The sequence below is a fragment of the Ursus arctos genome, unplaced genomic scaffold, assembly GCF_023065955.2.
Source record: "Ursus arctos isolate Adak ecotype North America unplaced genomic scaffold, UrsArc2.0 scaffold_21, whole genome shotgun sequence".
Taxonomy (NCBI): Eukaryota; Metazoa; Chordata; class Mammalia; order Carnivora; family Ursidae; genus Ursus; species Ursus arctos.
This window is the reverse complement of record NW_026622886.1, coordinates 37148501-37158712: the sequence shown is the minus strand read 5'-3', so window position 1 is coordinate 37158712 and position 10212 is coordinate 37148501. Positions and strand designations below refer to the sequence as shown.

Below are 10212 nucleotides of genomic sequence, written 5' to 3'. Positions count from 1 at the left end.
ATTCAGAAGTACATAAACGCCTCAATAAAATGCAAGTAAGATTTTAAAATATTTTTCTTCTTTGAATCTTTTCTTGACTAATAAATCATTTTAGAGAAAGGTCTTAGAGATTCCTTAGTGGATGAACTCTTCATTGAGGTAGTGATTCTAAAACTTCTCAGGGTTCCAGATCCCTCTGATAATCCCAGTGAGTTGAATCCATGGATTTTAGGTCAATAATCCTGAATTGGCAGATTAGTACTCTGAGATCAGGGAAGTCTGGTGACCTGCTACGAGTCACAGAGGGCTTTTTGCCTGCCTATACCATATTTCCTGATTCTGTGAAAACAAACTAACAAGTCCCAACTCCTCAACTCTTAAAATGCATAAAGCCAGATACATATGGACAGCAAGAGCATGGAGATTTAAAAACAGAGCAGAAAAAAGTAACTTGAACAGAATGTGGCATTTCCCTTGGTCTGTTGCTAACGGCCCACATACAACATGCTTAAAAAAAAAAAAATTCCCACCCTGGCACTTCTTTTCATCATCATTTAAAAATGATTCAAATGGACCTTTAGAATGTATGGCATTGGGAATGTATCCCATCTGGGGATAAATAGCAAAGAGCTTCATTGAGCAGGGCTGTGTTTTCAGTGGTTGTCAGGCTAAAGTTGATGTGTATTCCATCTCTTCTGTTTGGTCATGCTTTTAAAGCCAAACACAATATTTTAGTTGTATATTTTCAGGACTACAAAGCCAGGAGCATTTAACATTCCTTTTGGTAAGAAAAATAATTATGGACATGATTTTTAAAATGCCTTCAGGATTTGAAGATGTGAAAGAAACATGTAAAAAGGAATTACTTCTTTTTATTGACTCTGAAGTCTATCACACTTTGTTTTATTAAAAACTAGAGACTCCTGCCTCTTAGTTGTTACCTGTGGTGTGGCTGTTTTCTGAATATTGCTCCAATTCAAGTTTTGCACACAAATCCCGAGGGTTGCCTATCCCATATACTCATATACACTCTGCACTATGAAACTTCAATAAACTTAAAGTCCATAACCAACCAACGGTCTATCAACCTGTTTTGATGCTCCTGCTATCAGCAAAACTTCCTCTTGATAACTGTTCTAAAAAAAAGTTTAAACAATTTTCTTGAGAACACTAAAAACTGCAAAAAGTAATCATGGCTGGGTGAAGTGAAAAACTGATTAATCATGGAATATATTTTATTTGTTCAGTGCTCTAATGAGTCCCCAGTGATGGGGCTCAGATCCCTAGCTTTTCTCAGTCTCAAGTTTTTGGTCCTGGATGTTACACTGCGTGTAGGAATTAGATTTTAATAATTTCCCCAATCTAAAAATATAAATTATTCATTGGAGAAAATACTTCTTTTATTTAGCCTTTACTTCTGGGGGATTCTAATACTTCATTGCTAACCCTTATTTTCCTACTGCACACCGGGACTCATCACACAGTATAATATATGTAGTCAGGCTTTGGAGAATGTTTCAATTTACATACAATCCTCCAAATCCTCTGGCGATCCTGATGTGAAATCTGGTACAGCCACATCTCCCCAGCAGGATCTTCCTTTGCACTCGGTGTTAATAGCCAAAGGCTCCAAGGATCCCTCACGGGAGGCGCGGTGAGGCTAAGGAGTCGGGGGAAAAAGGGAGACTGCCGGGCTGGCTGCGCTGAAGATTTACAGTGTACTTCTTGCAGGCGGCTCAGCAACCCCCTCTGTGGCTGTGGGTGTCTGGTGTGACAGAGCGGAGAAAAGCTCTCTAATCTCCCAGTGCCTGCCTCTGCCGCTCAGCCGCTCCCCTCCCTCCCGCCTTCCCTGCCTCTTCGCGCTCTCTCGCTCTCTCCTTTGCCTTTCTCGGGGAGTTTCAGTCCCTGAATGCAGTCAGAGTAGCCTTGGCAATCTGGACCTGGAGACTGTGTGTACACACACAGGCACACACGCGCACACACATGCACACGCACTCGCACACACGCACTCCGGCGATCCCCACGGGGATACAGAGCAAACCCGGAGCATCATCTACCTGAAGGGGATGGCCCAACCGGACACTTCTTGCTCACTTGTCATCTCCGGAGGTCAGAGCAACGTCGGAACGAGGGAGGCTCGCTGTCCGGTCTGCAACCTCACGGCGTTTGCCGCCACCGCTGCTTAAAGTGTCCAGGCTGGAGGAGACGGCTTCTTCAGGGCAGATTCCCGGCGCAGCTCTGCGGCCCTGGGACTTCGCCCGCCTGGTTCACCCCGCTCTCTTCTTCCCCGGCCATCCTCTCGCCCCCGGCTGCGGAGTGCATGGCTCGGGCGCCTCCTCTGCTGCTGCCGCCGCCGCCGCCGCGAGCACATCCCACCCAGAGGACTGAACGCCACCGCTGGAGTGGGGAGAGAAAGCGGAAGCCCTAACTTCCCTCTCCACCGCTCCCTGTCCTTTCCAGCCGGGGACCCGTTGGAAGGCTCCCGCGGAAAGCCAGGCGAGAGCTGGGCGCAGGGGAGGGAGAGCCGGGAGCCGCAGGCGCACAGGGGCGGAGGCAGCATGTGCCCCGGCGCCCCGCGCCGGCCGGAGAAGTAGCGCGCGGTGGGGCGAGTGAGACGCTCCCTAAGTTGGGCGCGTCCCAGAGCTCGCCGCCCCGCGCCTCGGCCGCGAGTGTCCGGAGAGAGGCGGGGCTGATGGGGGGCGCCGAGGTTGCTGTTGCCTGCGGCCAGAACCCGTCTTAAAAGAACCTGGGCTAGCGCCTCCAGGGTCCCAGCTGGCGTCGCGCCCTCGGCCCGCGTGCGCTCTCTGATGCCTGCGCTAGCGGTGGCCCGGGTGGCCCGCCGGCGGGGGGTGCCGGAGGGGGCGGGGGAGGAGGAGGAGGCTCTGTGATGGCCCTGGACGGCGAGCGGGGGGAGCAAGAGGAGGAGAAGAAAAAGAAGAAGAAGAAAAAGAAGAGGAAGAAGAAGAAGGAGGAGGAGGAGGAGGGGGCTGAGAAGAACAGCTCACCCTTCGCGGCTACCATGGGGGAGAACGACGCCGCGCTCCGGGCCGGCGGCAGGGGGCTTTCGGACCCGTGGACGGACTCCGTGGGGGTGAGACCCCGCACAACCGAGCGCCACATCACGGTGCACAAGCGGCTCGTGCTGGCCTTCGCCGTGTCCATCGTGGCGCTGCTCGCGGTGACCATGCTCGCCGTGTTGCTCAGCTTGCGCTTCGACGAGTGCGGAGCTAGCGCAGCGCCGGGCGCCGACGGCGGTCTCGCCGGCTTCCCAGCGCGCGGGGGCAACGGCAGCCTTCCGGGTTCCGCCCGGCGCAACCACCAGGCTGGCGGGGACTCCTCGCAGCCCGAGGCGGGCGGGGAGGCCACCCCTGGGACCCCGTCCGCCCAGCCGCCGTCGGAGGAGGAGCGGGAGCAGTGGCAGCCGTGGACGCAGCTGCGCCTGTCGGGCCACCTCAAGCCGCTGCACTACAATCTAATGCTCACCGCCTTCATGGAGAACTTCACCTTCTCCGGCGAGGTCAACGTGGAGATCGCGTGCCGGAACGCCACACGCTACGTCGTGCTGCACGCCTCCCGGGTGGCGGTCGAGAAGGTGCAGGTGGCCGAGGACCGGGTGGCCGGGGCTGTCCCGGTGGCCGGTTTTTTCCTCTACCCGCAAACCCAGGTCTTGGTGGTGGTGCTGAATAGGACCCTGGACGCGCAGAGGAATTACAACCTGAAGATCATCTACAACGCCCTGATCGAGAACGAGCTCTTGGGCTTCTTCCGCAGCTCCTACGTGCTCCACGGGGAGAGAAGGTAGGGAGGGAGGCGGTGCCGGGCACCGCCCCACCCAACCAGGGTGCTCGAACGGCTGGGCGGCCGGCCACCCGGGGGACCGGGCTGGCTTCCGAGACCGAAAAGCGAGGGGTGGGTGAAGGAAGCGAAGGTGAGGTAGGACCATCACCCAGAACCCTTGGGGTCTCCCAGATGGCCGGGCTTTCACTGCTGCCGACTCCACACACTCACCAGCGCCAAACGGTGAATGCCACCCCTTCCTCTGGCGTGGAACTCCCTCCCGTCAAAGTTCCTTAGCCAGCATGGCTCCAGCAATTTTTAAAGGGTAGTGTGAAATTTGAGCGATGCCAGGGTGACATCAAAAGCCTGCCAAGATACCGTCGAGGGAAAATACTCGTGAGGGCCAAAGGCCAGGGCTGTAGGCATCCAGGTAAGATGGCAGTGCAGGGCAAAATCCTTCCCTCCCCCTAACATGCCCACCCCGCCCGTTCTCTGGCAGGCACAGAGCAGAGCGTGAGCTTCGGCTGCATGAAGTTTTCCAAAACTGCAAGTTGAGATTCGGAGCAGTAAGATCAGGTCCAGGTGACAGACGCAGGGGGAGGGCCACGGGGGTTCCGGGAGGCTGCCATGGCCAATGCCAAGGAGAAATGTCCTTGCAGGTGCTGCCAGCTCTCTAGACACAGACACAGAGGGACTCTAGTTTGTTGTTGTTGTTCTTGAGTTACTGCCTCTGGAAATGACTCCAGTGGTGAAAAGAGGGAAAGCTGGCCGTCAGTCTCAAATGCCTTCTTAATGAGTGCCTCTGATGCTTATTAGATTTGGGCAGTATTTTATTTTTTGTTTTTCTGAGAGGCCGTGGGGCTTTTCACCACTTGTTTAGAGCTCAGATTTCGGAGTCTAACAGAAGTGGGTTCGAATCCTAGATGCAACGCTAGCTGTGGCGAAGGCTTGAAGACGCTGATGAATCTGTCACCAGCTCCTGACAGTGACTACCTCTAGTGCTTATCCAGCAAAATATATTAACTTAATCCCACAAGAACCCTATGTGGAAGGTGCTGTCCACACTTCCTGTCTTACAGGTGGGGAAATGGAGGAACAGAGAAGTAATTTGTCACGCAGTGAGCTGACAAAGCAGGGATTTAGACCCAAGCAGTTTGGCTACAGAGCCCATACTCTTAGTTTTAACCTGGTGGCAGTAATAGTAGTACACTCCTCACAGGATTGTTGCGGGTGTCCATGAGCAAATGCACTGAAAAGCACTTAAACCTATACCTGGCATATAGAGTGTCCTCTATAAATATGAGCTATTATGAATGTCCTGTGGTAGCCAGCACTCAAGCTTATATTACTGAATGAATAAACAAGTGATTTTTGCTTTTTGCCCTAATCCAGTGCATTTAAAATAACTTTGATTAATTAAATGACTATAGGGCCAGCAAACAACCGACATGAACTTAAAAAAAGAAATCGACAACCTTAGAAGTAGAGGAAGGTTGGAGATTAGCATCGATGCCCCTGGCAGAGCCTCTCCTGTTTCAAATGATTTTCACAACAGCAGAAAACTGGGGCTCAGAGCAGCCCCAGGTGCCTGAGATCAGCAGGCTTGTCAGTGGAGAGGTGAGACTTGAACTTTGGTTTTCTGATGGACCAGGGCATATGGTGGCTAGAAACTCCCAGAAGAGGTTATTGTATAGGAGGCTGGGAAGTTTCAGTGTGTTATGGGAGAACACAAAAGTTTTATTATTTATAGAGTGCTATGAAGCAACCTCAGATAAATTTTCCAGTGCTTTAGTGGTTGTGTGATAGTTGAAGCCTCCTTTAAGTGAATACATGTAATATTCACTTTCAAACTCCTAAGATCAGATGTGGATAATTTAAACCCTCTTCTACCACTTCCTTCAACATATTCTAAACAATACAGAATAAATATATATTTTAAAACCCACCATCATATCAAATATGGGGGAAAACGCATAGAAGGCAAATTTGCATGTTGTGTTTGGAAACAAGCTTATGTCACAATGTCAATAGTGGGAGTTGCATATCACTGATAAGTCTTGCTCTGGTGAAATAAGTACTTCCAACAAATCCTGTTTTTTGAGCCATGCCCAAATATATTTGTTGGAACTGAGCTTGTTTTGGTCAGTGCGTTCAAATTAACAGGACTCTTAAAAAGACCAGCTGTTTCTGCTTGACCCATAATTGTTTTCTTGTACCCCTAGTGCATATTTGTATTCAAACTCTCTCCTTCAGTTTTCTCCCAAAGATGTAAATGACTTGGTTGAAAGTTTAACCTAGAGCACATGTGGCTGTATTCTGCATCCCAATAGCAAATCTGGATTCAGTATTTCTGGAGCTCTCAGGATGGTTTTGTTTCTAAACAGCATCTTAGAGAAAGTCCTCATTTCTCTTTATGTTTTTTTTTCTTTCCTTCAATACCAGAATGAATATGATAATTTCTTGAGTGTTTCTAACTGGAGTTGATATGGCAAAGGAAGTCTCTGTTCACAATTATATGAACGTTACATCAATTAAATTTTTTTTTTTATTCTTGTCGTTACTATGGCTACTTGGAGAATTTTTTAAACATACCAATGTCAGGAACTCAGGCAGTTTTGGACTTTGATTAGTGATGATTTCGTCCCCAAAATATTTTAAAACACTTTTCCAAGAGGACATAGATGCACGTTTTAAAATTTCATTTGATTAATGATTAAGTATCACGGTCTTTAGTTGTAGTTTTTGCCAAGTTAATTATTGGATAATTTTTGTAATAAAAATAAATATTTATTCTGCCAATGGGGAGTCACAGAGAGCAACTGGAAATATTTAAAAGAGCAGTACTACAAATCAGTCCACCTTACTTAGTCTATATGGAGATAACTCTTTAATACACAGGAGACAATCTAATTCTTTGATTTACTTCTGGGAGGTCTGAGAGAAAGAATTTGGGTGAGGGGAGGAAAATTAGATTTCACTGTTGCTGTATACCTATCACCCTTGGAACGTTTTATCCCCCACTAGGTATTGAATGGGACCTGGTTTTCCCCTACGGGGAACACTTAACCTTTCCCGGTTCCCATACTGCACTGGAGAAGGGTAGAGGACAGACTCTGCCTTGAAACCCAAGGCTCCTCTACTTTCAGTTGATAATTCGGGTAACGACATTCACCACTTGTTGAATATTGCGAATAAATAAATTTTCTTTAATTTGAAATGTTTACACACGGCGGTAAATTATCTCCGTTAGTCCGAACACACACACCCGTTTTTTTCCTCAAGTTGGTGCATAGCAGGCAGATAAAAAGGGTGTGTATTTATGCCATAGTATCCTTCAGTAGAATATACTTGCTTAGAATAGGTATATGTTCATTTACCTGAAGTAATTGGTGCATTCGGGTAGCCAGATGGCAAGCATACCCATGTTCAAAGTAGGGTACCTTAATTTAGAACCAGATGGTTGGATTGAAAGAGGAAATTTACCTCAAAGAAAATGAATATTTTATCCACTTTCAAAAGGGAGACTGTTTTTTGTTTTTATTTTTTTTTTGGCAAACTTTGATTGGGTCTATAACATGCCACAGTGAGAGAAGGCAAAATAAAAAATGGGTGGTCTATTTCTATAAAGGGACTATTGTAAAGAGAAACCGTGATCTCCAAATAAAATGGGAAAAGAACGTCGTGGTTCTCAAAGAGAATTGCAAAAAACTCTTGCAGAAATCTTGTGGAGAGACTAGAGGATTTTATGGGTAGCCATTTGATCTGTGGTATCAGTGTACATGGTTTGATGCCTTGTACTTTTCCTGGACTGAATTAATAATCATGATATTTAATAAATACTAGAAAACCACCACATTGCTTTTATATTGAAAGCAGGCTCATTTCTCTCATTCAGTCTGGTGAGGAGATGTCTTTCTATGAGCAAGTTAGAGTTCAGGTCTGTTCGCTTGTCTATAGAAGGCTCGGAACTAAAAAAATCTGTAAGAACCATTTGTTTCTGTGAAAAACTTTTTAATAGAATTCCTTAATGTACTTAGCTCATTGTTTTCCTGTCGGCACACATAACCATATGGCCAAACTGAGTCCAGTGCTGGATTTTGGTCACAATTCAGAATGCCACCAGTAAACCAAATTTAGAAAATATTTTTAAAAAGCTTTGGTCAGTGAATAATGAATAATGGCTCATTTAGGTACGAAAATCCATACAATTGGTGTCTATCTTGCTGTGTTTTCCATGGCTCATCTAATCTGATTACCTGGATAGTAATACAATATATACTTCCTCTCAAAGAGTTCAGTTAGTTTGCCTGGGTTTTTATGCATACAAAGTACTCTAAATCCTAACAGGGCCTATCTGCTCTGGGTGTCTTTCAAACAAAGATGGACCTGTGACTGGTTCTCTGGTATTTGTCTGGTTTGCAAACCACGTTTATTTCCTCAAACCAGTTCTCGCCACTCGCGTGTGGGATGGGCTTGAGCAGTAGTATGGGGTGACGGTTTAGGTTAGTTGATAGTGAGGACATTTGTCCAAGTGATGACAAGACTCACTTCTTTAAGCACAGCTTCAAAGAACTATATAAAAGGAGCAAGGAAGAAATGATTGGTCTTTAACACAGGAATGTTTTTACAGTCTGTAAGGAAGGGTATTCCTCTTCACCCCATGCTCATTCTCCACCAGTCAGCAATGACAATCATCACTGTTAAAATCGCTGACTTCCTTTTAATTATTTGTCCTTTACGTGCTTTCAGATTTGCAAGGATGGCTGGGTTCCTCCAGAGATTTTCAGAGTCCCATGTCATCCTGCTTTTTGCCACTAGAGAGTGGATGCTCTCTCCGGCAAGTAGAGTCTCACTACATAGAAATTGGGAGAACATAAAGAAACATACTCCCCTCTCTTCTCAGTTTCCTGGCCAATCTGGAATGATTTCACACAGCCACAGTGTATGGTGGTGTTGGGAATAAGATTGGCAAGATTGGGTGGGGCCGAAGTGGGGGGAGCCCCCCCCCCCCCCGGCTCACCCCTCCTGCCTTCCCTGTTTCTGAATAAATGAGTGGCTGCGTGGTTGAGGGAGCTCTAGCACTGGTTTTTTCAGGGATGGGGTGAATTGATTCCTCCCAGTGTAGACCTGTGTTCACCTTGCAGGGTGAAGTTTTAATTTAATTATTCAGATCTTTTCCTATGACCACACAATTGAAAAAAAAATCAGAGGATGGGTAGACAAAGAATGAAGTTTTAAAATTACCACTCTTGGTTACTTTTTATCTCTTTTATGAATAGGCTCAAGCCACTTTTGGTTGTGTTGCTGGATGGAAGAGCATGTGTGTGCTTAGTGTGTTCAGGGACTCTGGATCCAGGCTGCCTGGGTTCATGTCCTGACTCTGCCACTTGCTAGCTTTATGGACCCAGGCCATAAAATATTTCCTAATTGTTCTGTGTCTGGTATCCTCATCTGGAAAATAAGGATAATGATCCCCTACTTCATAGGGGTACTGTGAGATCACGAGTTAAGTAATAAAGCACTAAGAGCCATGTCTGACAATTGGTAAGCTCTTTTGTAGGTATTAATATTATCATATTTGTCCATGGCTGGAGATATACTATTTGCATTGGTACAAGGTCATACAGGGTCAGTATTCTTGCCTTGCGGTTTTTCCCTACTAGCAAGACAGTGGGGGAATGGTCACCGTGGAAGTTCCTTCTACTGCTCTTTGTTTTGCCCCCCAAGCAAAATTCAAAAGACAGAGAGGAGGAAGCTGAGCCTTTCCACCCTGGAGAGCGAAGAGAAGAGCTGTGGTTTTGCATGGCAAGAGAAACCCATGCTTGGTCCAGGCACCGTGAGCTGGAGAGGCCTGAGGACAGCAGGAAGAGGGTGTAAAACAAAAAGGAACATACAACTCTCAAATTATGGTACTGCTCTCTATCAGCAGTGAGGATAGCAGAGACCAGTGGCTGAAGGGTTGGAGGGGGTGGGGGGGTGGGTGCCTTCCTTGTCACTGGAAGCCAGTGCATTAAATAGAAAAGCCCCAAGTACCACGGGAAAGGCACATTAGTCATTAGCTATTGTTCCCAAGACTTTTGAGTTTTGACAGTAGCAGTACCTCATAATACTTACATAATGCTTTGCCTCCTTCCAGTATTAAACAAATGAATCTCAGACACTATTTATTCTTATGAGAACCTAATATTATGGCCTGCAAAGGTAATTTTAGTGCATTCATAATACTCTTCATCAATGGTGATCAAGCACTCAAGACTCAGTTTTGATGGGAGTATTTAGTACATAAATAGGAAAACAATTATGAATATTGTGCTCTGTTTTTATAACACGATTATTCACATATGCACCACTTCCTACATACATATTGCTGGCATTATTGCGTTATGTTTTTAGTTTACTAGAATGGTTATTTAAAAAAATAGATTACACGCTTGCTTATAGCACTGAATATTCCGA

At 46.5% G+C, this 10212-nt stretch overlaps 1 protein-coding gene across 1 annotated transcript in view; it reads left to right on the top strand.

Moving 5' to 3' along the window:
- The first annotated feature begins 2213 nt into the window (after nt 1-2213).
- The window catches only part of TRHDE (thyrotropin releasing hormone degrading enzyme), a 363943-nt gene continuing 355944 nt past the window's right edge, over nt 2214-10212 (top strand). Inside the window, exon 1 of the mRNA XM_026500012.4 lies at nt 2214-3777. Coding sequence (XP_026355797.1) covers nt 2867-3777 — 911 coding nt within the window. The 5' untranslated portion in view covers nt 2214-2866. The remainder of the gene's footprint in view (nt 3778-10212) is intronic.